Source organism: Haliotis asinina, chromosome 14 (assembly GCF_037392515.1).
Source record: "Haliotis asinina isolate JCU_RB_2024 chromosome 14, JCU_Hal_asi_v2, whole genome shotgun sequence".
Classification (NCBI taxonomy): domain Eukaryota; kingdom Metazoa; phylum Mollusca; class Gastropoda; order Lepetellida; family Haliotidae; genus Haliotis; species Haliotis asinina.
The window spans coordinates 23708750-23735665 of record NC_090293.1 but is presented as its reverse complement, the minus strand read 5'-3'; the positions used below and the strand labels follow the sequence as shown (position 1 = coordinate 23735665).

Here is a 26916-nt window from a genome sequence, read left to right as displayed (position 1 = left end):
GTCGCTAGGTTAAGTAACCGTACATACATTGCAAGAGTTGCAAGATGAGCCATCATGGTCAATACTCACTCTCGCTGTGTTTATCATTAGAGTACCATATATTCCGGGGAACAGATTCTTTGCAGTTCACGTTCTCCGGCCAGAATGTGTTGTCGTCCAATATTATCTTGGTACACTGTACAGGGACGGTAATACGAATGGTAGGTGTTAGAACCTTTCCAGTGTCGCAGTAGAATTTATATCCGTAAAAGTCACGCCCTGTTCTTTGGCTTACTCAACGATAACATCTTTCACAATGTCTGCTCTTACATATGACATCACGAGTCTTCTGTTTTTGTATATAGCCACAACCGTGAAGGATATCAATCGTTGCCACTGGTTGTCAAACCGCACAGATCTTGAATGCTGATGTTTCTTAGGTTGATTAGATCTATTGTCTTGGGTTAAGGTTGGCTTGTATCTCCTGCTGGCAGTACCTTCCAGCTTGACACGTGCTCATGAGGTGGACTATCATCAACAAGAAGTACACTGTCTTCTGGGCTTGGTGTTGGATGGATATCATCGCCTCTGGGACTGTGCTCTCTTGCACTTGACGGTGTGTTCCATCATGGTCCAGAGTTGATTGGCCTTCAGCGATGACTGGCCTTAATGTGGTCTTCCCACAGCTTGGGTTGTTAACTGCCTCTTAAAAGATCGCCTGATTGAGATTTGTTTACTCATGACTTCACTCTGTATTACATGGGCTGGCACACCTCCATGCATGCATCTCTACAGCAGGTACCCATAAGAAGCATACCTTTCTGGAACAGTTTTCAATTGTCCCGCTCGTTTTTCTCGTTTGATGAGCATCCCTTCTGGAAATTCTGTACATTTGTCTTTTGCAACACTGAATACTGATAGCCTGATATTATTCAGGATGCCCTCATCATTGTTATAGGCAGCACAGTTTTTGTTCGCATGTTTGTCTATCGTACTCACCAAGTAGTTCATCAGATTCTCGCAGGATGTTGTGGTCAGGTGGATCGGAGATGTGTTGGTTCTCCATGATGATGCATTACAAGGGTTGTGCTCAATTTTATTCGTGGCCTATTGTCAGTCTTAGAAGGCCGATCTCAGAAAGATACGAGCATCTAGCGGACTGAATCTAACACGCAGTTAGATTGTTTGTTGTGAATGTTGTGACACACATAATTGATTCTACACATGCGCAGTAAACCTAACAAGAAAATACTCATATGTTCTCATATCAGCGCGTTACGTTTAGATGCGAGCATGACCTTGTTTTGTTAACATTCATATAACTTAGTATAAGATACAATAACAGTTATACCTTTCAGCGGAAAGTCGCAAGAATTCATACACTTTGCAAGGCTAAGATTTGTAGTATAAGACATGTGTGAACAATATGTATTAATATCATCCAAATATGTCCGTTCCACTTTAGACGCTCTCTTACATATAGACAAATGAGAATTTAGAATATAACAAATTCAGATATAATATCAATATGACTGGTTAATCTTTGACACATTTTTGGTCCCCATCGTCAGGAATATTTCGTCTATACGACAGATGTCAGTACATAATCGAATATGGTAAAGAAAATCCAGTGATCGATATTAAAACCACCTCCGTGCTGTAAGGGCACGATGACTCTGAAGTCTCCAAATGTCCCCGTGGGGTCATCACTTACGACGAGACCGTTGTTGATTGGGACATGGGGCTTCTAGTTGTAACTACATGTAATAGCTAGTACAGAGTTCCCTAGCTGCCACGAACGGAATGACTAGACATATATCAGTGATTTTATCAGAGGTCAGTATTTGCATAGCCCGATATAAATACCTATATCAATTGCTGACATAACCAACGCCTCTGACAAATAATAAAATACAAAAATATATACATCAAACAGAAAATTAGAAAATACATTAATTGTAAGGGTTTGTTATTGTCTACCATTACTAGTGAAGATCCAGGTCAGAACTGATCTTCAGCAACCCATGCTTTTCGTAAAGGACGAGTAACGGGGTTTTGCTGACTTGACTGACGCCATGGTCATGCATGGCCACTAGATTGCCTTGTCCAGACGACAAACAGTCCGACCATATCAGTTGCATTCCGTTAAGAAATGTTGATTGACAAACGCCTGTTAACGTGTTAGTATTGCAATAAAGACACAACGTGGTTTAGTCAAAGACTGTCGCAATAAATTGTTATTGTAAATAGATACATTTCTGTTTGGGAACATACATAGGATACTCTGCAGAAACTAATAGCTATTTCTGTCTGTGCCGAGTCACCGACAATCGAACAACGCCGCATTTTATCAGGAGAAACTTCTACAGCAATTGCTGTGAAACACGCTAAGTGATTGCGTTACACCTATGATCTCAACCGAACACACCCATCACCCACATTATGACATGGAATGTTTCTGGATTTTGCTATTTTTTATCTATTTCGTCAAACAGGCGTATTCAAGGAGCTGACAGTTCCTGGACTATTGTCTAAACTCATTCACGTCGTGGAAAACAGTGTCACCATAACCAGTCCCGATTATGCTCCCCAATCTAATCGAACACGTCCCGCAAACAGTGTCTCTCTAACCGAATAAGCCCCTTACACACTGTTCAGTTAATGTCACGTTATGTCAAATCCTTTTTTGTCAGCACAGCCTACCTCTTTAAACATTATTACCCACTCATGATATATATTTGTACAAGTCGCCAGTCACATATACGCAGCGAATTTCCCTTGTGGAGGAAAATGGTGGAAAGCTAAAAGGCAATACTAAGCTTCTAGCGTCATATTTGACGACAGATCGGATATCATGAGAACTAGTGATGAGTGCACCCATTTTCTTAGCGTGTATATACATTCAAAACAGAGAGGTGCGTGTCCAGTACGTACATGTGGGTTTACAACCGAGGCAGTTTTAATTAGTGAGTTAATGAGTTACGTCGTTTTTACCCTTCACATACATCTTGTCCACCTTACATAGTTCCTGATCTCGTTCCACCCTTCACGCCTGTCATTCTGCACTTGTAGCCTTCTCCCATTCTTACTAGTCTCATTGTTCCCTCCACCTTCACATCCTCCTGCCATTTCTAAACTCACACCACGGCAATTCAGCACGTGTATCCTGCTACCAACCTAACAAGTGTCAGTCCACCCACCACTCTCAGCCCCAAACCTCCTATCCAACCCAGCCTGTGTATATCTACCCTTCAATTGTGTACCTTTTGTCTTGTCTCCATTTCTGTCCTAATTCATAGTTGCCACTTCAACCTTTAGCATCATGTATAGTTCTTTTCTAATCTTCCATACAACGTTTACACTTACTCTCTAGAGTACATTTCTACCTATCTTATCTCAAAGTCTTAATTCTACCAGTCTGAATACTTCTACCCTACATATACATGTATGTACAGTACTGCTCTGTGTCTCATGCAACGTATAATACAACTTTGCAGACTCTTGTACCTTTAGGTATGCACTTACCGAAACAAATCATAAAAAATGCCATTTCAACCTATAAAGTTGAAAAAACGCGATGAAAAAAAAGCCCGCGAAATCGGAGTTCAAACGTTTCACTAAATTCCCCCCAGCGCTGGGGGAAAAACCTTTTTTCAACAGCTGTGCTGCGCTGCGTTGCGTCCATAACGCATGCGCAGTGAATAGGTTCGGGGAGCTTGAAACAGTATGCATGCCCAGCGTCTCAGGTCGTGAGCAATAGTCTAATCTTGGTTGTGTACACAAACAAGTAAATAATCTACTCGTTACGTAAAACAACTTGTTGATTGTGGTAAGCAGTTTCTGTCACAGAGAAAGCTCAGTGTCTGGTTTATTCACACCTACATGTCTGTCTGCCTGTCTGCTAAAGACAATATGCAATACACAGCTTCAATCATTGACCACGTGCAATTTGAACTTAACACCTATCAGACTATACGACGTAAAGAAAATAAGTTGATTTATGACTCGTGCACCCGAGTCCCGTGTCTGCCACATTATGTAATTAGGCACGTGTGATACACACGACATGTTTTATGTCTGTGGGTTGCAAACAAACTACATTCATTTTTTTTCGGATGACTGGATCTGACGGAAACTGGTGCAAACTCTTGTCACTTCCAAGTCCTGCTTTGTACTTGGACGAATGACATATTCCAGTCACGCAGTAGTTTACCATCTCTACTGACATGATTTTTGATTGGATCGAGCGCAAATTCAGAGAACATGTATTTTCCAAACCCAGCATCTCAATATACATTCTTCATGGATAACGACTTCTTTTAGTGTATATGATTTTGTTTGACAACAGTATATGAATCCATACTGAAACGACGCATCAAGTACCCAAAAAGAAGTTGTTATCCATAAAGAATCTTACTTTCTTGTGACTGGCTATACTCCTGAAATGCCCATCAAACAGATCATCTTTCTGTACACACAATGAACCCTCAGCATATCAGCAAATGAAACAGCCAATCGGAAGCCGTCGTTACACTTGAGTGCATATCCACCCGCTATGACTGGGTTCGGTCTCCCGAGGGCTTCGTTTCGAGGGAAGTAAGCCCAAGTACAAAATACTGCACTTTTGAATCTCGATTGTACGCTTATAATTTTGTTTATTTGTTTTTTTAAAAGCAGCAATGTATATTATATGTCATGAATAAGTGATAAATGTGTTTTAATTATGTTTGATTTTTTGATTGCATGTGACCTTTAACACAAATTTACCTGTCTACCACATTCACCTTAAGATAGTAACCACGCCACTTCCCCTTCGTCTCTACATTTTAAACACATTTTCCCCTTTTATTAACTGTCTTATCTTCCCTTCTGTCCTTTATACGTCACCCAGTCACATCTCCCATAACACGAGTGTTAAATACCGTCCAACACCTATCAACATTCTTCTCTCCATGTTTATCCACTTCCTCTGCAGATACCTTTCTACCCTATCCCGTCCTGTCTCTATACTATCCACCTTTCGTAATCTCTCTCAACCTTTTATGTGTATTATACATTTCTTCATTCTATTCGTCTTCCTACATATATCTTATTATTTCTACCTGTCTAACCATTTCCCCGTTCCCCTTAGCTATTTTTCTACCCAGTTTTCCCATTGTCTGTGAACATACCGCCCTTTCTTAATTACGTTGCTTCCCTTTTCATCCTTCTATCTACCCCGGTTTTTCCCTTGTCTGTGAACTTGCCATCCTTTCTCAATTACTTTGCTTCCCATTTCTACTTACTGTGTCTGCCCACTTTGTCCTTAGCTTTTTGTCCTTACTTTCCTTCTATCTACTAACTTTGTCCTCAGCTACCTTTCTACTCAAATTTCCCCTTGTCTCTGTCCACTTTGCCCTTTCGTAATTACTGCCCCTTTCAACCTTCTTCTCTGTCTACCGACTTTGTTCTCAGCTAACTTTCTACCCAGTTTTCCATAAATTATACCCGTGTACTCTTCGCCCTGTCTACCATCCCGTCAACCGTTCTACCATCAACCCTTTTCAACGTAAATCCTGAGACAATCGCTGTTGCACTGGGAACCTAAAGACGCACAGTATAGTTAATACTCTTTGAACCAGACCAACAACGATGGAAACACCGCAATAATCCAAGGGGAACTCTAAAAATAATGGCCCATGTAAAACGACTACATTTAGATACAAATGTGTCTGTTATCGCGGGATATTTCTATGCCTTTGAAGCTTAAATTGTCAGACATCTTACCTTTTTATACTTTGAACCAGACCAACAACGATAATAACGCAAGGGAAACTCTTAAAATCATGGCCCGTGTAAAACGACTACAGTCAAACCGCGTTAATCCGAACACTTCTGTTTTTCATCAAAAACGTTCGGATAGTGAAACATACGGACTACTGAAGCAAACACCACTTCAGGAGAGTTACTTCCCTTTGACATACTGAGACAAGAACACACGAACGTATACATGTATCAAATGACTTTATTACAGTTTGTAGACATAACAACTTGAATATTAAAAATAACAATCAATCAATGCAATGTCTGAATAGATTATTTATAGTATTACACATACCAATTACTCACTTGTGTTGAAAGAAATCTCCAATAACAGTCTGTTTGGAGAGTGGCTTGAAAGAATCACGCATGTTGAGCCAAATGTCCGAAATTGTGCTCTTGCCGATTAAGTGTCCGAATTCTTGACCAAAATGCTTACTAATCAGATCAAAACTGGCTTTGGGATTTTCTCTTTGTACCTACAAATTTCTTTTTTTTTTGCGGCAGTAATTTCACATCGTTTACGCTTAGGGCGGGACTTGCCATTGTGACTGACAGGTGTCAAGTGCAGCTGATCTCATTTTGACTCGATCGGGATTTTATACAGCAAGGAAACATGACAGGTATTACTCAAACTAAACAAAAGTGAAACCTATTAACTGATTAAAATCACAAACTAATGACATGCTCAACTCAGAGGTGTCACTTCAGTTAACAAATACAATTGAAGTCAGCCAATGTAGACCAGCGCTAATCACAGACACGCACGAGGTAAGACTATTATCCGAACCTTTTTCATGTACCGCCGGATTAATGAAGCAAAACCATGTGTAATTAGCCAATCTGTTACCGCTAATTAACGTTCGGATACGGAGACTGAAGCATCGGATTAATGAATCAACAGGTAATGAGTTTATATAGTAAACAAGATTGGTTACAGCCAGCTACTGTTCGGATATCGCGGGAATCAGATTGTCGGGGTCCAGACTAAATGTGTCTCTGTTTTATCGCAGAATATTTTTAACCTTGAAGCTTGCAATTGTCAGATGTAATGATAAATGACATCTTACCTTTTATACTTTGAACGAGACCAATCAACACATAAATATACACACATTCCCTGAGAACGTTGGCCATTGTGGTAGGAGTGACAGCAACAGTTTGTTTGCATGTGAGTACGGGTAGAGTCAGTCGGTAGGTCGTGTTGAAGCGCAGCGGCTGTTCTCTTCACGGGGTTCACTTAATCACACAGTCATACCTTATCTCTTCCCATTCAAACTAAAGAGTGGCGGAGTCTTTCAACCGTTGGGTTGTGATTTGTTGGAGGTGGTTGACTGGACCGGGTAGCTCCAGGGCCCAGAGCATTACAGTATCCATAGAATACCAGTCTTGCAATATCAGTGAACTGGCCATTCTTCTCTGAGGCTAGCATCCAGAGATAGTGTTCTTTACTGGATCTTACATTAATATATCTTGACAGACTAAGTCTTGAGTTAAGATGGACATAAACTAGATTGTCTCTGTCAGATTTATAGAGGATACTAAACGACCTTCCGTGTAATACCATTTTTATTAAACGAGTTAATGATTTGGTATCAGACGAACGAAAGCGAGTTTGAAGCTAATTTTTTAACGAGTTTAATGAAAACGGGATTTCACGGTAGCGAGTTTAGTATTCTGTTTATTACTCGCCAACATAAATTGGCAGAAACTGCGGCGAAACTCTCAGCTTTCAAGTCAAGCAAGGACTAGTAAAATCGTGACATCAACAGTAGCATTGTGACGTCACAACTTTGAACCATTTTGACGTCATACGTCAAGCGGTATTGTAATACTGAAGTGAAAACATTACACTACAGTATCTTCAACGGGCGAGTAATAAAATGGGATCATTTACGGTCCTTGACCAGCTTTCCTTATTAATAAATTGACTATTATTGACATAGTTTGCTAGTATATCGTTTAGATTATACTTATGTACAAGTTGCAGCATATCATATATCGGGGATTTTCTACTAAATACTAGTACGTCGCATGTAGAAGTATCTGAGCACATAAATTGACCAAGGCGAACTAGAAACATTACTTTAAAAACATAGTTATATTTTGCATTACATGACTTCCCAAACAGGTAGAGTGCTCGTTTGTCTATGTACTGGCATAATCCCGATGGCCTCCAATACAACAGTACTGGGAGTGTAGTGTATACCGCTTGTGTAGTCCTGAACTCATTTTTACAAAGTTGTCGGTGTACAACTTCGAGCATTTCATACTCTTTAAGAGAAAATGTGCCCCATACGTTACATCCATAGAGGTCACATGATAGGGTTAAATTCTTCCAGATACGTGCTGCAGATATAGGATTAAGACCACAAAACTACAATCCATTTTGATGGTTAGTGTTCTTGAGCACTCGTAACTTTTCACATGCAGATTTGGTACGTTCAAGTGATGATTTGCTTGTACTTATGTATACGCCTGCATATTTAATAGATAAATAGATTAATAGATATTTATATTTACATACACATCACCAATTGATACATTATTGGTTTTAACGTAATCGTTTAGCATTCAAAGTGTAGAACCGCACTCTTGCAGACATTGTATTTTAGCTGCCACATATGGGCATAATTTCCAGCGACATTGATGAGATTTTGCAGGCCTTTGGTAGAGGAACTCATCAAAGTAGTGTCGTCAGCAAGCAGTATTCAAGGGATCTACCACATGGCAGGGTTAAGCCACAGTGTGAATTCCCATGTTCATACAGGAGGTCATTGATGAATAATGCGAAAAGCCAGGCGGACATTACTCTACCTTGACCTACTCCTTGTTTCACGGGGAATACATCCGATTTAAATCCCTCAAAGCATACAAATGATTTCATGGAGCTATAGGAGAGTCTTAATATTCTCCATAGTTTACCCATAATTCCAATATCATACAGGTTAATAAATAAGCCACCACGCCATACCAGATCAAATGCCTTTTCGTTTCCCAAGAATGCACAATATACAGGCGACATCCTTTCATTGTTATATGCAATATTTTCTGTTAAGGTAAGTACGGTCGTTTCAGTACCGTAGTGACGCCTAAAGTTGCGGAGGATGGGGGACTTCTATCTTAGAATCTGTCCAGGACCTGGTTGTATCAACGCGCAATTATATAATCATCAATTAAACACTAATCATTGATTAAATTCTTAATGTTTGATTAGTTAATGAGGTGTATAAATACGGTTGTATAAACCCTTACTTAAACACCCATTAACTACGTATGCCTCTGATGAATGTCTCGTCATTAAACCATCATTAAGCTAGGGGAATCCCCTAATTATTATCCATGATACATTGCGGACAAAAACTAATCTATCGTCTGCATGATGGCTGTCGTCAGAAGTCGTAGTAAAAATTTTGAGAGTTGTGAAGTACAACTTCTAACAGACCTAGTTGAAGATCGCATGAAGGTGTTAAACAGCAAACTCCATTACTAATGACAAAAAGAAGCAGATATGGGACATAAACACCGCCGAGCTCAATAGCCTGGTCTCAAGCAATAGAACGCCCAAAGAAAACAAGACAAAATGGAATAATATGTTTCAAAATGCCAAAAAGGAGTTTTCACATAGAAAACTTCAAACGAAGAAAAAAGGTGCCCATGCCCCAAGCCTTTTCCCTCTTCTATCGAGAAAATCATGGATATATATTCGGATTCAGCATTTTTCAACGGTGTGGCCGGAGTGGAATTTCGTGTTCCCTTACAAGGTAAATAATTCTAGGAATATCATTTTTCAACGCATGAGAAAGATCATTCATTTTAATTTTAATTATGTTGATAAATAGCGAGTAGACAAAGACATTATGCTTTCGTCTTCTAAACATAATGTCGAAACAGGTTTCATTTTAGATTTTTACCTTATGTAGAGCTTTATTCAATCACATTTCACTCGTTGCACATAACGTGCGTCCTGTTTCAACGAATGTCCAAATCAATGTTAAGGCCGTTCACTCTTTTCTCACTAGAGTGAAGTCCCCCTGTTACTATTTTGGTACATGAAACCCAACCCGTTATATTTTACAGACGCTTGTTATTATTTCTGTCCTAATGTAAATATATATAAGAAAAGACAATATGTTAAAAGTTGTGCAAAATATATAACCATTCATGCTGTCATTATTATTAATTATGCTTTAATATAAAGAATATTTTAGGGATTTTTCATTGATTCAATTAATGAAAATATGAAGTCAAAATCGCTGAACAAGTACAGACCCATATCAAAAGTACTCGTACTGTGATGTAATTTCCATAGAGTTAGATTTCGTGTAGCATAAATACTTTTCATGAATGTAATGCTCGTTGTATCCTAAGGGATAACAATCCATTGCCAGGTGAGCTGGTGATGAATTTAAGGGGTGTCACCCATTTGACATGTTACATAAATAATCCACACGAAATAATAAAAAAACCCATCTATTTTCAGAAGCTCAAACCGTCGAGATCCAAGGCTGTCCAAAAACATTGAACATGTTGAGTCGTGTTTTGCAGGAGCAACAGGAAAGTGATGTTGTCCCCTCCCTTGATGGTGATTTATCAAGCTGTAGCTACACAGCTGATTTTGCAGCTGTAGGCAATTTAGAGTCCTCCGCGGAGAGCAAGAGTGTAGGCAAAGACAAGTATGTAGATATGGAAGCTTAACAGTACCCATATTCAAGCTGTAAAACAATGCCAGTCTTACCATATTTAGCATATATTAACAACTACTGTAAGCAAGAGCAGCTGACCCTTTATGAAGAACACAAAGGTAAGAATGACTATATAATTTATTGTTTAGTATGACACATATTTTTGAGCAGTAGGTTAACTGATTCGTTGCACATGTCGCCAGTTGGTGTAAATACAAAGGACCTATTGACAGAGTGTTTCAGAGTCATGGCGTCCACTAAGGGGAAGGGGTCGAGGATTTCCTAGTGAAGCTTGATGACGTCACACAGCTCCAGTTTGAGGTCCTCCTTGAGCAGAAGAAGAAACTCATCGCTGAAATCACCTATTACGAGCTGATGAATCAGACGTCGCGGAGGGAGTTAGACGAATGTCACCGCACTGAAGACGTTTCTTGTTATATATTCCCTTATGTTCCGTCCGTCTTCTCGGCCAGCACATTCACCGCCGAGGTCGCCTTCTTCATCCTCCCCATCTTCCCTCTCACTCATGGGTTCCCGGAAATCGATGGTGATGTCGTGCAAAACAGCACAAGCACCTGGACATGTGAAATTAGGAAAATGGGATTTAGGGTTGATATTCTTTTAATACTATTTAGTACACATATTTATTCTTGACAAAGAATGACATATATTAGTCCCGAACATATACTAAGTTAGAAGCCAGACAACATTCATTTATGGAAAATTATTGAACATCCTTTGTTAATGGAATAAGCCGTCGATTTGGGAAATGAACATATTAGGAAGTACTCGAATCATACTGCTGACTTAGGTTTATAAAATATCATCACCTATGATTGTGCATGCTCTCTCTGGACTCAGCCGGATTTAACCATGTAGAACGTGGAACCTGCGTTTCCACCACCCAAATGCTCGCTGTATAGTGACCCTAGTCCTCTTGTGCGCACAGTTGAAGTTGTCTTGGTCTTCGGACGTAGTTCGCATGTATGGTGTCATTAGAAATAGACGACAAGCGTATATATCCACTGTCACCGAGAATGATTCCTGTTTGCAGAGTAGTTTTCTGATTTTGCAAGCTCTGTCCATGTTAACTCATTTTGAAAACGTGACTGTCAGGAGTGCTGCCAGGCCACCGTGCCACTACATTTGTGAACTTTCCTGATAGAAAAGTAACAAATTCTGTTTAAATAAGTATCAATATAGTATAATTACTTATTGTATACTCTTCACATTGTAGAGAATATGAACAGGTGAAAATATATTCTATTATAATCTATTCATTCACATAATGATTACTTCACTTTACAATTTCACGTTATATATCGAATCTGATTATGTGGCTTCAACACATTCGAGTCAAGTAGTATGAAGTAGGATTTGTGAAAACAAGCCGTCAAGGTTGTATTAACATCACTGTCATGCAATCTAGGACATAAAATATTTTATATTTATTGAAAGTGCGTAAATGTATGTGTCAGAGTGTGTACCTTGATGGTTGCAAATAGCTTGAACGTTTATAGAAATTCAATGAAATCCTTTTCTGTTTACGTAAGCTGGTTCGTCTGTTGAGGGGCCCTGTATTCTTACGTGGGTTCCAGGGAATTTAGCAAGACGAAAAAACTCCTTTCTTATGATACTCTTTTCTTCCATGGTTGGTCATTTAACAAACTGTGGTTGGAGTCGTGCTAGCGCTACACTAACTTTTCGAACAATCCTTGACACAGTAGATACCTCCACTCCAAACGTATCGCCAATCAATTGCAAGGAGCTGCCAGTCGCATAGAAGCGTAGTGCTACTAGCACCTGGAATACATTCAAACGTAGTGCCTTTATGCGTTTAATATCTGCATTCAGGTTGAAATCTAAAAAAGATATTATTTTCAAGCCTTCAGTATACTGAAACAAAATCCACAGAGCAGGTACTACTTATTTCACAGTCCTTACACTAGCTATTGATTTATTTCAGTACTGAAAATCACATTTTCAGCTGAAAGTTTTGACTGTGAAATACATGCTTTCCCTTTTAGCCATTTTATATATTTTATGAAGATCAATTATTTTCTGGATATATTAATTGTAGTACAAGTTAAAGTCAGCTGTTAAATTATATATGTGTACAAAACTCACAAAACATAATTTGCTACTAACACATAACATCGAATTCTAAATGTTCTAAGTATTTCGTAGACTTCAAAGCTATGTTTAGGACATTTCACAAGAGTTTTCTCCCTTATCACCGTGGCCTTGACATTATTGTCGGACACCGATACGATAAATTTAAGATCGAGTGGTGTTTGGGTATGTAATCATTAAAATTGACTGGGTAAGACATGACTCTTGCTCTCACCAAAAGAATATATGTTATTTGTAATGCGTAGGGACCGGGTTTTCATTCATAAGTGTAGATTTCTTTCGTCCGTATTTTGTTATATCTTATTTACTGTGCATGTGTGACAGCGCGTATTTCGTGAATATTAATTACATTGTCTATTATAAGTCAAATTAAGAAACTAGTCATGGTTAGACATACCTGTAATTCCACACTCAGTGCTTTAGATCGCGCTGTCATGGGACGTGGACTGTCGCCAGTCAATCCACAAATGTGCTTTATCGCTTCAATACTGAAACGGTACCTCGCTCTGACTTCTTCGCTGCTCATATCTTCCAAATGATTATTCCGATCACGAAAATGTTCCATCCAAGTTGATGAAACATTATGTTGTCTGCCATGTTGATACAGCTAATGAGATAATGATACCCCCAAACCTTCATGGTTATCTCTGTAATCGCCAAGGTCATTTTTTGGTTTACCGTGGCCCTTGTGTATTGGAAGAATTTGACCTATAGAAATGATTTAGTGATGTATTCAGACGTAGTAATGGCTTTGAATAGTAAGGCAATATGAGGAAGCAGCGATCTACCAGCCTTCTTTATGTGCTCATTCACAATACCGTCAGGACCATGCGACTTTCGTACTTTAAGTCGTTTTACTGCACAATGGATTTTGTCTTCAGTGAATGGCCATTGTACTGGTGACCCCGCGTCGTTATGGATGTGATCTGTTGTTACAATATTTGCAATTCGCTTTTCCACATTCAGGGCATATACGTAGTCACATTTTACACCCGGGAAAGGAGTAGCTAGTGAATGGAAGTAGCGTCCAAACTGACTGCAAATATCCTTCCTCTTATAACAAGTTTGAGATTCATAGGTAAGTTTTTCAGTATTACCTTTGTAGCGTTTGTAACGTTTTGTAATTTTGAAAAAGTCTTTAACATCTACTTCTGCTGCTTCGCAGATTTCATCAAATCTGTTTTTAGATAACTGCCGTTTTGGATGACGATGCTTTTTACGAAAGAGCCGTTCACATTCCTTATATTTTGCATATGCAGCATCGTTTTTGTCTCTCACTTTCCCATTTGTAACCCACTGACGTCGACAGTTTGCCTAAACATTAGCCCGAACGCAATTGTTCCGGTGGTAAAAGTTCCCGGAAAATCTTTGTGCGTCTTCGACCGAATACATAAGTTAGTTTGGGGTACAAGGCTCGCTTGTGAAACATGTTGAGTTCGAATGTGTCAGAGAGGCCTATGTGTTAAAACTTGTGCAACCCGGAAGTGAAATCCCAAATATGACATATGTTGCATTTGACCACTTTCTAAATGGCATCGTGGAATCATAGCTTTCGGCCGTGGGAGCCGTGCCAATTTACACTCATCAGAGGGGTACACAAAGTACGCAGTCTAGACTACCAGTTGTCCGACTTTCATTTTTGTGGAAGTCGCGGTGGCTGAGCGGGCTAGGCGGCTGACTTTGTGTGCTGGCGTTTAGGTGCCTGCCTCTGCGGGTGCGGGTTCGAATCCCGGATGGGACTCAACCGAAAAAAGTACTAGAATTTGTACTTTACTAAGAAAGTGAAATCCCAAATATGACATATGTTCCGGGAATTTTTTTTTGAAACCTATATTTAAGCCACAAGTGTAGAGTACATCGTCAGTGGGAAAAAATGTCTACCTGACATTTTGTCGCACTAAGTCCCAGGTGAAAATGTTTCAATATTCGTGTCAGCCACTGCAATAGGTTTTGGTTAGGATGTTCTGTGAACGTATAGAATATTTTGTATCAGGTTAGGTTTACGATATTTAGCAGGTGTGTCATTAGTGCGTTCTAGCGCACATGTCATGATCGGGGTTTGTCGGTTGGCATGTTGTGAATTTGAACATATAATTTTCTCGTGGATTCATGACCGCACTTGTAAAAGTTCGTATCTAACTTGACAGAAGTTTTGTACACGTGAATTTATAAGACATTATTGTCGTAGGGTCATCGGGACCATATCGTCATAAACTTGTTGCATATGAGAGTTCTCGCCTAGTGTGAGTGTGATTGACTAGTAATGGATTCTGTTGAGTGATTTATACAGTGTACAGTCTTGTGAGGGCCGCTTTGGTCATTTGTCGGATGTGTGAGTCTGAATTTGAGATTTGACACTGTTTGGACATCCGCTTATACGAAAAATGTGTTGTGCTATGGAGGGCCGTTTTGACCATGTGTAAATCAGCTTGAACCCGTGATCACGTGACGTATCCGTTTATATTGTTTTCTGTTAATAAATGTGCAGGAAAGAAACTTTGTACTATTACATATACATATGGAAAAAATTAAGGGAACGCATGTTTCTACGGGCAATTCGAAATTTTTGTTTACTAACTTCAGCGCCATGTATTATCGTTTTCGTGAAGAGTAGTTCACTCAAACTCAACCTGCTTTCCATGCACGTGCACTACATGGTCCTGAAGTTACATGCATTTAGATTTACACGTTACATGTATGTGCACTGTCAAACGCAACGGTTAAAACATTGTTAACGTGGCGAGACAGTACTTAACTTTGCCTTATGCCTTACTGCTCTGCGAGACAGGTTCAAATCCTCCCCCAAAATCAATACGGAATTCAGGCGAAGAACAAACGTCAGAATTTGTTCACGTGCAGTGCGTAATCGTCTTAAATCGGCTGGTCGAAAAAGCCGCCGTCCATTGGTTGGAACCAACATGACTGAGCAACACCAGCGCTTGAGACTGCAGTGGGCACGGAACCGTGGAGGAAGAACCGTACGTCAATGGAAAAACACCATGTTTAGTGATGAGAGGTACACACTAGACCATAATGACGGTCGAATTCGAGTTTGGAGACTGGGAACGTCATAGTGCCTGCACCATTAAACAGCATGATCGTTATGGAAGGGCTCCGTTATGGTGTGGGGTGGATTTACCTTTAACCACAAAACATATTTTGTGCGTGTCGATGGCAGGATAACAGGGGAAAGATATCGTGACGAGATCTTGAACCCGATTGTGATCCCCTTTGTGCATACAGATCGAATGTTCGAGTTCCAGCATGACAATGCCCGCCCTCACATCGCTCATGTTTGTCGGCATGTTGCAATGGCCGGCTAAAGGTCCTTACCTTAACCCCATCGAACATGTTTGGGATGTTCTTGGCCGCAATGTTCGGGACAGACCTGTTCAACCCAACAATTTGGATGCACTTTTCGTGGCTCTCCAGGAAGAATGGCGTAGAATTCCGATTGGTACCGTCCGTACACGCATTCGCAGCATGACACGACGATGCCAAGCTGTTCTCCAGAGACATGGGGGTCACAGTAGTTATTCATGTAATTTCATTGTTATCGAAGTGCGTAATGTTAATTTCGGAGCCACAAAAGTAGTTTTCTGTTTCGTATCGATACACCATTAGGCCAGTCTCACTTGCCTTAGTCCAAATTCACGTTCTCTCCATGATAGTACTCAACATGTGCTGGAAGAAGTATACAGACAAGTATTGGTTGGTGGTCTGAAATGTTACATGGAATGCTAGTGTCACTGACATATCCAGTAATGCTGCTTAGTGAACCAAAATCTATATACAGTCAATTCATGTTTTTACTTTGTTATATTTACTGTGGAAAGTGTACCTGGACCCATCAGGTTGAACCACAGAATAGAGGTATTAAGGACCTAGCCCTGGGTTTCATATTAATACCATGACTAATATCAGTATTAAAGTCTCCTAGAAGGTAGGTATGGTAGTCTTGAGAAGGAATGTCATAAAGTTCCATAACATGGTACACATTGTCCAGAACATTAGTTGAGGGCAATCTTGTCCCAAGTGTGTACACGTGACAGGTACAAATGTGCAGTTTGATACACAGTACGTGGCAGCTGTAGTGTGTGTCGATAAGAGTTACTTTACACCAGTCACCTACTCGTACAAACATGCCTATACCTCCATAACCTCGCTGGTGTTGGGTTAAGGTCACAAGTGGATTTAGAATACACATTAAAGTTGTCGTGTAGTGTTTCCAGAGACTGATGTTTCGATGTCAAGCCAGTACTCTGTAACAAGCATGACGTCACATATGTCGAGTTTGTTGCATAGCTCAGTCGTTCCATGTTTGATACCACTAATGTTCCATGTCGCTAGGTTAAGTAACCGTACATACATTGCAAGAGTTGCAAGATGAGCCATCATGGTCAATACTCACTCTCGCTGTGTTTATCATTAGAGTACCATATATTCCGGGGAACAGATTCTTTGCAGTTCACGTTCTCCGGCCAGAATGTGTTGTCGTCCAATATTATCATGGTACACTGTACAGGGACGGTAATACGAATGGTAGGTGTTAGAACCTTTCCAGTGTCGCAGTAGAATTTATATCCGTAAAAGTCACGCCCTGTTCTTTGGCTTACTCAACGATAACATCTTTCACAATGTCTGCTCTTACATATGACATCACGAGTCTTCTGTTTTTGTATATAGCCACAACCGTGAAGGATATCAGTCGTTGCCACTGGTTGTCAAAGCGCACAGATCTTGAATGCTGGTGTTTCTTATGTTGATTAGATCTATTGTCTTGGGTTAAGGTTGGCTTGTATCTCCTGCTGGCAGTACCTTCCAGCTTGACACGTGCTCATGAGGTGGACTATCATCAACAAGAAGTACACTGTCTTCTGGGCTTGGTGTTGGGTGGATATCATCGCCTCTGGGACTGTGCTCTCTTGCACTTGACGGTGTGTTCCATCATGGTCCAGAGTTGATTGGCCTTCAGCGATGACTGGCCTTAATGTGGTCTTCCCACAGCTTGGGTTGTTAACTGCCTCTTAATAGATCGCCTGATTGAGATTTGTTTACTCATGACTTCACTCTGTATTACATGGGCTGGCACACCTCCATGCATGCATCTCTACAGCAGGTACCCATCAGAAGCATACTTTTCTGGAACAGTTTTCAATTGTCCCGCTCGTTTTTCTCGTTTGATGAGCATCCCTTCTGGAAATTCTGTACATTTGTCTTTTGCAACACTGAATATTGATAGCCTGATATTATTCAGGATGCCCTCATCATTGTTATAGGCAGCACAGTTTTTGTTCGCATGTTTGTCTATCGTACTCACCAAGTAGTTCATCAGATTCTCGCAGGATGTTGTGGTCAGGTGGATCGGAGATGTGTTGGTTCTCCATGATGATGCATTACAAGGGTTGTGCTCAATTTTATTCGTGGCCTATTGTCAGTCTTAGAAGGCCGATCTCAGAAAGTTACGAGCATCTAGCGGACTGAATCTAACACGCAGTTAGATTGTTTGTTGTGAATGTTGTGACACACATAATTGATTCTACACATGCGCAGTAAACCTAACAAGATAATACTCATATGTTCTCATATCAGCGCGTTACTTTTAGATGCGAGCATGACCTTGTTTTGTTAACATTCATATAACTTAGTATAAGATACAATAACAGTTATACCTTTCAGTGGAAAGTCGCAAGAATTCATACATTTTGCAAGGCTAAGATTTGTAGTATAAGACATGTGTGAACAATATGTATTAATATCATCCAAATATGTCCGTTCCACTTTAGACGCTCTCTTACATATAGACAAATGAGAATTTAGAATATAACAAATTCAGATATAATATCAATATGACTGGTTAATCTTTGACACATTTTTCGTCCCCATCGTCAGGAATATTTCGTCTATACGACAGATGTCAGTACATAATCGAATATGGTAAAGAAAATCCAGTGATCGATATTAAAACCACCTCCGTGCTGTAAGGGAACGATGACTCTGAAGTCTCCAAATGTCCCCGTGGGGTCATCACTTACGACGAGACCGTTGTTGGTTGGGACATGGGGCTTCTAGTAACTACATGTAATAGCTAGTACAGAGTTCCCTAGCTGCCACGAACGGAATGACTAGACATATATCAGTGATGTTATCAGAGGTCAGTATTTGCATAGCCCGATATAAATACCTATATCAATTGCTGACATAACCAACGCCTCTGACAAATAATAAAATACAAAAATATATACATCAAACAGAAAATTAGAAAATACATTAATTGTAAGGGTTTGTTATTGTCTACCATTACTAGTGAAGATCCAGGTCAGAACTGATCTTCAGCAACCCATGCTTTTCGTAAAGGACGAGTAACGGGGTTTTGCTGACTTGACTGACGCCATGGTCATGCATGGCCACTAGATTGCCTTGTCCAGACGACAAACAGTCCGACCATATCAGTTGCATTCCGTTAAGAAATGTTGATTGACAAACGCCTGCTAACGTGTTAGTATTGCAATAAAGACACAACGTGGTTTAGTCAAAGACTGTCGCAATAAATTGTTATTGTAAATAGATACATTTCTGTTTGGGAACATACATAGGATACTCTGCAGAAACTAATAGCTATTTCTGTCTGTGCCGTGTCACCGACAATCGAACAACGCCGCATTTTATCAGGAGAAACTTCTACAGCAATTGCTGTGAAATACGCTAAGTGATTGCGTTACACCTATGATCTCAACCGAACACACCCATCACCCACATTATGACATGGAATGTTTCTGGATTTTGCTATTTTTTATCTATTTCGTCAAACACGCGTATTCAAGGAGCTGACAGTTCTATGACTATTGTCTAAACTCATTCACGTCGTGGAAAACAGTGTCACCATAACCAGTCCCGATTATGCTCCCCAATCTAATCGAACACGTCCCGCAAACAGTGTCTCTCTAACCGAACAAGCCCCTTACACACTGTTCAGTTAATGTCACGTTATGTCAAATCCTTTTTTGTCAGCACAGACTACCTCTTTAAACATTATTACCCACTCATGATATATATTTGTACAAGTCGCCAGTCACATATACACAGCGAATTTCCCTTGTGGAGGAAAATGGTGGAAAGCTAAAAGGCAATACTAAGCTTCTAGCGTCATATTTGACGACAGATCGGATATCATGAGAACTAGTGATGAGTGCACCCATTTTCTTAGCGTGTATATACATTCAAAACAGAGGTGCGTGTCCAGTACGTACATGTGGGTTTACAACCGAGGCAGTTTTAAGTAGTGAGTTAATGAGTTACGTCGTGTTTAACCTTCACATACATCTTGTCTTCCTTACATAGTTCCTGATCTCGTTCCACCCTTCACGCCCGTCATTCTGCACTTGTAGCCTTCTCCCATTCTTACTAGTCTCATTCTTCCCTCCACCTTCACATCCTCCTGCCATTTCTAAACTCACACCACGGCAATTCAGCACGTGTATCCTGCTACCAACCTAACAAGTGTCAGTCCATCCACCACTCTCAGCCCCAAACCTCCTATCCAACCCAGCCTGTGTATATCTACCCTTCAGTCGTGTACCTTTTGTCTTGTCTCCATTTCTGTCCTAATTCATAGTTGCCACTTCAACCTTTAGCATCATGTATAGTTCTTTTCTAATCTTCCATACAACGTTTACACTTACTCTCTAGAGTACATTTCTACCTATCTTATCTCAAAGTCTTAATTCTACCGGTCTGAATACTTCTACCCTACATATACATGTATCTACAGTACTGCTCTGTGTCTCATGCAACGTTTAATACAACTTTGCAGACTCTTGTACCTTTAGGTATGCACTTACCGAAACAAATCATAAAAAATGCCATTTCAACCTATAAAGTTGAAAAAACGCGATGAAAAAAAAGCCCGCGAAATCGGAGTTCAAACGTTTCACTAAATTCCCCCCAGCGCTGGGGGAAAAACTGGTTTCAACAGCTGTGCTGCGCTGCGTCCATAACGCATGCGCAGTGAATAGGTTCGCGGAGCTTGAAACAGTATGCATGCCCAGCGTCTGAGGTCGTGAGCAATAGTCTAATCTTGGTTGTGTACACAAACAAGTAAATAATCTACTCGTTACGTATAACAACTTGTTGATTGTGGTAAGCAGTTTCTGTCACAGAGAAAGCTCAGTGTCTGGTTTATTCACACCTACATGTCTGTCTGCCTGTCTGCTAAAGACAACATGCAATACACAGCTTCAATCATTGACCACGTGCAATTTGAACTTAACACCTATCAGACTATACTACGTAAAGAAAATAAGTTGATTTATGACTCGTGCACCCCAGTCCCGTGTCTGCCACATTATGTAATTGGGCACGTGTGATACACACGACATGTTTTATGTCTGTGGGTTGCAAACAAACTACATCCATTTTTTTTCGGATGACTGGATCTGACGGAAACTGGTGCAAACTCTTGTCACTTCCAAGTCCTGCTTTGTACTTGGACGAATGACATATTCCTATCACGCAGTAGTTTACCATATCTACTGACATGATTTTTGATTGGATCGAGCGCAAATTCAGAGAACATGCATTTTCCAAACCCAGCATCTCTATATACATTCTTCATGGATAACGACTTCTTTTAGTGTATATGATTTTGTTTGACAACAGTATATGAATCCATACTGAAACGACGGATCAAGTACACAAAAAGAAGTTGTTATCCATAAAGAATCTTACTTTCTTGTGACTGGCTATACTCCTGAAATGCCCATCAAACAGATCATCTTTCTGTACACACAATGAACCCTCAGCATATCAGCAAATGAAACAGCCAATCGGAAGCCGTCGTTACACTTGAGTGCATATCCACCCGCTATGACTGGGTTCGGTCTCCCGAGGGCTTCGTTTCGAGGGAAGTAAGCCCAAGTACAAAATATTGCACTTTTGAATCTCGATTGTACGCTTATAATTTTGTTTATTTGTTTTTTTTAAAGCAGCAATGTATATTATATGTCATGAATAAGTGATAAATGTGTTTTAATTATGTTTGATTTTTTGATTGCATGTGACCTTTAACACAAATTTACCTGTCTACCACATTCACCTTAAGATAGAAACCACGCCACTTCCCCTTCGTCTCTACATTTTAAACACATTTTCCCCTTTTATCAACTGTCTTATCTTCCCTTCTGTCCTTTATACGTCACCCAGTCACATCTCCCATAACACGAGTGTTAAATACCGTCCAACACCTATCAACATTCTTCTCTCCATGTTTATCCACTTCCTCTGCAGATACCTTTCTACCCTATCCCGTCCTGTCTCTATACTATCCACCTTTCGTAATCTCTCTCAACCTTTTATGTGTATTATACATTTCTTCATTCTATTCGTCTTCCTACATATATCTTATTATTTCTACCTGTCTAACCATTTCCCCGTTCCCCTTAGCTATTTTTCTACCCAGTTTTCCCATTGTCTGTGAACATACCGCCCTTTCTTAATTACGTTGCTTCCCTTTTCATCCTTCTATCTACCGACCTGGGCCCACTTGCACAAAACGATCTTAGAGCTACAATTATTGTAAATCCTTAAGATCGCGATCTTAGGCTTCGGCTACAATCGCCATCCACTTGCACAAAGCAATTGTAGGCTAAGATCATTGTAAGTTACAATCAAAACTTACAATTGGTCGGAAGCAGTTGTAAGGAGCTAAGATCATTGTAGTCAGTAGGAAAATGGCGTCCACGTTGGTGTCAATTTCACGCAAATAATTAGCTTTACGTTTGGGGATTGCTTTCACATTACATAAAACTGTATGATTCGCCTCGACACTTCAGCGACACGGAGAATGCAACATCGATTTAACGTCAGAAATATCGTTATTAGCGGTAGTGAACAACAGAAATATCGAGTCGATGTCATAGAGTACAATTCTCACCCGATTCAGTGTTGGAAAAAGTATGAACACCACGCCCTTTTGATAAACAAGGAAAGGATAGTAACGAAAGGTGTCTGCATGCGATTAGCAGTGGCCATGACCTTTTCAATAACTCAAGGGCAGCTAATCTTAGTTTTTACGCAAGATGGGAGTGGTTTCCCTTTGCATATTATGCCGTTGCCGTAAAATCCTCAATGCCTAAATACAATGCATGTTTTGTTGTGAAAGAGCAGATCTCCACGTGTTTCTTTTCGGTTAATGATTTTGTCTTAGTTTATCATTGAAATGATCTACAGTTGGATAACGTGCAGAATTATGTTTTTTCTAGTTGTGAAAATTGAATCTGACGAGAGACAAGAGTTGTAAACTATGCATTTTAAATAAGTATTCTTCAAACGGGAAAAATACACATGCTGGGGTATGTGAAATTTGCATAAAACGTTTTTTTAACAAAACGAAAAAATAATTACCAACAAAATATCATAATCCCAAATCCCAAATATGACATATGTTGCATTTGACCACTTTCTAAATGGCATCGTGTAATCATAGCTTTCGGCCGTGGGAGCCGTGCCAATTTACACTCATCAGAGGGGTACACAAAGTACGCAGTCTAGACTACCAGTTGTCCGACCTTCATTTTTGTGGAAGTCGCGGTGGCTGAGCGGGCTAGGCGGCTGACTTTGTGTGCTGGCGATTAGGTGCCTGACTCTGAGGGTGCGGGTTCGAATCCCGGATGGGACTCAACCGAAAAAAAGTACTAGAATTTGTACTTTACTAAGAAAGTGAAATCCCAAATATGACATATGTTGCATTTGACCACTTTCTAAATGGCATCGTGTAATCATAGCTTTCGGCCGTGGGAGCCGTGCCAATTTACATTCATCAGAGGGGTACACAAAGTACGCAGTCTAGACTACCAGTTGTCCGACTTTCATTTTTGTGGAAGTCGCGGTGGCTGAGCGGGCTAGGCGGCTGACTTTGTGTGCTGGCGATTAGGTGCCTGACTCTGAGGGTGCGGGTTCGAATCCCGGATGGGACTCAACCGAAAAAAAGTACTAGAATTTGTACTTTACTAAGAAAGTGAAATCCCAAATATGACATATGTTGCAAAATATCATAAAGTAATTAATATACTGTGGATGAGCATTCAACAACACATACAACACACACGAAATAAGTTACGTTTTCATGTTTCCCTGTTATGAATTTTCCACAACACTCCAACAGTCATGTCACACTTTCATATCTTTACAAATCTAATGCTTGTGGGATATATTTGGGATTTTACTCCAAATAACACCTACAAGATGCCGAACATAGTTTGACAGCCACTGACAAATCATGGTACATTTAGGCGTTATGTCATAAGTAAATTTTATTTATGTGCTATCTTTTAATTTCATGATTATTATGTCAATAACTCAAGACCCAATGTGTTAACGTATTTGTTTGCATTTCATTACTTGCATAAAACATGATATTTCTGTGGTTGCAGTACCACGTCTAGTTCATAAAAAAATTAGAATGTAGAAAAGTTAGAGAATAACCCCTGAGGTACGAGTGATTATACATGTTACCTTCCACGTTATCGCTTCTTTCTTCAACGTTATCATTTCCTTCAAAGATTTGTGGGTTGGGGTTTTGGGGGGTTTTGTTTTGTTTTCATGAAAAATCTGCAAGGTGCGATTAAGGAAGGGGTGTCATTTGCGTCCAGTAACCAGTTTTATTTGCGCTGCATGCTATGCGCACTTGAAAACAACTGTAGACAGGAGTCGAGTTTAAGAAATTTGTACCTCCAACGTTGAAGAGTTCGATCTTAGTTAAGATTGCGATCTTAAATTCAAGATCGTGTTTGTGCAAGTGGATTATAGCAATTGTATGGTGATTGTAAAGTTGATTGTAGGGGCCTAAGATTGATTGTAATTAAGATTACAAATCCTGAGACAATCGCTGTTGCACTGGGAACCTAAAGACGCACAGTATAGTTAATACTCTTTGAACCAGACCAACAACGATGGAAACACCGCAATAATCAAAGGGGAACTCTAAAAATAATGGCCCATGTAAAACGACTACATTTAGATACAAATGTGTCTGTTATCGCAGGATATTTCTATGCCTTTGAAGCTTAAATTGTCAGATGTAATGATAAATGACATCTTACCTTTTTTTACTTTGAACCAGACCAACAACGATAATAACGCAAGGGAAACTCTTAAAATCATGGCCCGTGTAAAACGACTACAGTCAAACCGCGTTAATCCGAACACTTCTGTTTTTCATCAAAAACGTTCGGATAGTGAAACATACGGACTACTGAAGCAAACACCACTTCAGGAGAGTTACTTCCCTTTGACATACTGAGACAAGAACACACGAACGTATACATGTATCAAATGACTTTATTACAGTTTGTAGCCATAACAACTTGAATATTAAAAATAACAATCAATAAATGCAATGTCCGAATAGATTATTTATAGTATTACACATACCAATTACTCACTTGTGTTGAAAGAAATCTCCAATAACAGTCTGTTTGGAGAGTGGCTTGAAAGAATCACGCATGTTGAGCCAAATGTCCGAAATTGTGCTCTTGCCGATTAAGTGTCCGAATTCTTGACCAAAATGCTTACTAATCAGATCAAAACTGGCTTTGGGATTTTCTCTTTGTACCCACAATTTTTCTTTTTCTTTTTTTTTTTTTTTTTGCGGCAGTAATTTCACATCGTTTACGCTTAGGGGCGGGACTTGCCATTGTGACTGACAGGTGTCAAGTGCAGCTGATCTCATTTTGACTCGATCGGGATTTTATACAGCAAGGAAACATGACAGGTATTACTCAAACTAAACAAAAGTGAAACCTATTAACTGATTAAAATCACAAACTAATGACATGCTCAACTCAGAGGTGTCACTTCAGTTAACAAATACAATTGAAGTCAGCCAATGTAGACCAGCGCTAATCACAGACACGCACGAGGTAAGACTATTATCCGAACCTTTTTCATGTACCGCCGGATTAATGAAGCAAAACCATGTGTAATTAGCCAATCTGTTACCGCTAATTAAAGGTCACATGCAACCAAAAAATCAAACATAATTAAAACACATTTATCACTTATTCATGACATATAATATACACTGCTGCTTGTAAAAAACCAATAAACACAATTATAAGCGTACAATCGCGATTCAAAAGTGCAATATTTTGTACTTGGGCTTACTTCCCCCGAAACGAAGCCCTCGGGAGACCGAACCCAGTCATAGCGGGTGGGTATGCACTCAAGTGAAACGACGGCTTCCGATTGGCTGTTTCATTTGCTGATATGCTAGGTTTCATTGTGTGTACAGAAAGATGATCTGTGTGATGGGCATTTTAGAAGTATAGCCAGTCACCAGAAAGTAAAATTCTTTATGGATAACAACTTCTTTTAGTGTACTTGATCCGTCGTTTCAGTATGGATTCATATACTGTTGTCAAACAAAATCATATACACTAAAAGAAGTTGTTATCCATGAAGAATGTATATAGAGATGTTGGGTTTGGAAAATACATGTTCTCTGAATTTGCGCTTGATCCAATGAAAAAATCATGTCAGTAGAGATAGTAAACTACTGCGCGGCTGGAATCTGTCATTCGTCCAAGTACAAAGCAGGACTTGAAACTGAAAAGAGTTTGCACCAGTTTCCGTCAGATCCAGTCATCCGAAAAAAATGGATGTAGTTTGTTTGCAACCCACAGACACATAAAACATGTCATGTGTATCACACGTGCCTAATTACATAATGTGGCAGACACGGGACTCGGGTGCACGAGTCATAAATCAGCTTATTTTCTTTATTTCGTATAGTCTGATAGGTGTTAAGTTCAAATCGCACGTGGTCAATGATTGAAGCTGTGTATTGCATGTTGTCTTTAGCAGACAGTCAGGCAGACATATAGGTGTGAATAAACCAGACACTGAGCTTTCTCTGTGACAGAGACTGCTCACCACAATCAACATGTTTTTTTTACGTAACGAGTAGATTATTTACTTGTTTGTGTACACAACCAAGATTAGACTACTGCTCACGACCTCAGTATGCATACTGTTTCAAGTTCCGCGAATCTATTCACTGCGCATGCGTTATAGACGCAGCGCAGCACAGCTGTTAAAACCAGTTTTCCCCCCAGCGCTGGGGGGAATTTAGTGAAACGTTTGAACTCCGATTTGGCGGGCTTTTTTTTCATCGCGTTTTTTTCAACTTTATAGATTGAATTGGCATTTTTTATGATTTTTTTCGGTATTTGCATACCAAAAGGTACCAGAATCTGCAAAGTTGTGTTTTACGTTGCATGTGACCTTTAACGTTCGGATACGGAGACTGAAGCATCGGATTAAT

At 39.8% G+C, this 26916-nt stretch overlaps 1 protein-coding gene across 2 annotated transcripts in view; it reads right to left on the bottom strand.

The window, feature by feature from the left end:
* LOC137260924 (uncharacterized) overlaps window positions 1-26916 on the bottom strand; it is a 62355-nt gene that overhangs the window by 35041 nt on the left and 398 nt on the right. The window contains exon 1 of one of the 2 annotated variants that reach the window (XM_067798476.1): window positions 6849-6972. The exons of the other annotated variant lie outside the window; for it this stretch is intronic. Coding sequence (XP_067654577.1) covers window positions 6849-6915 — 67 coding nt within the window. The 5' untranslated portion in view covers window positions 6916-6972. Of the gene's footprint in view, window positions 1-6848; window positions 6973-26916 lie in introns of those variants that run through there. 2 annotated transcript variants of the gene reach the window in all.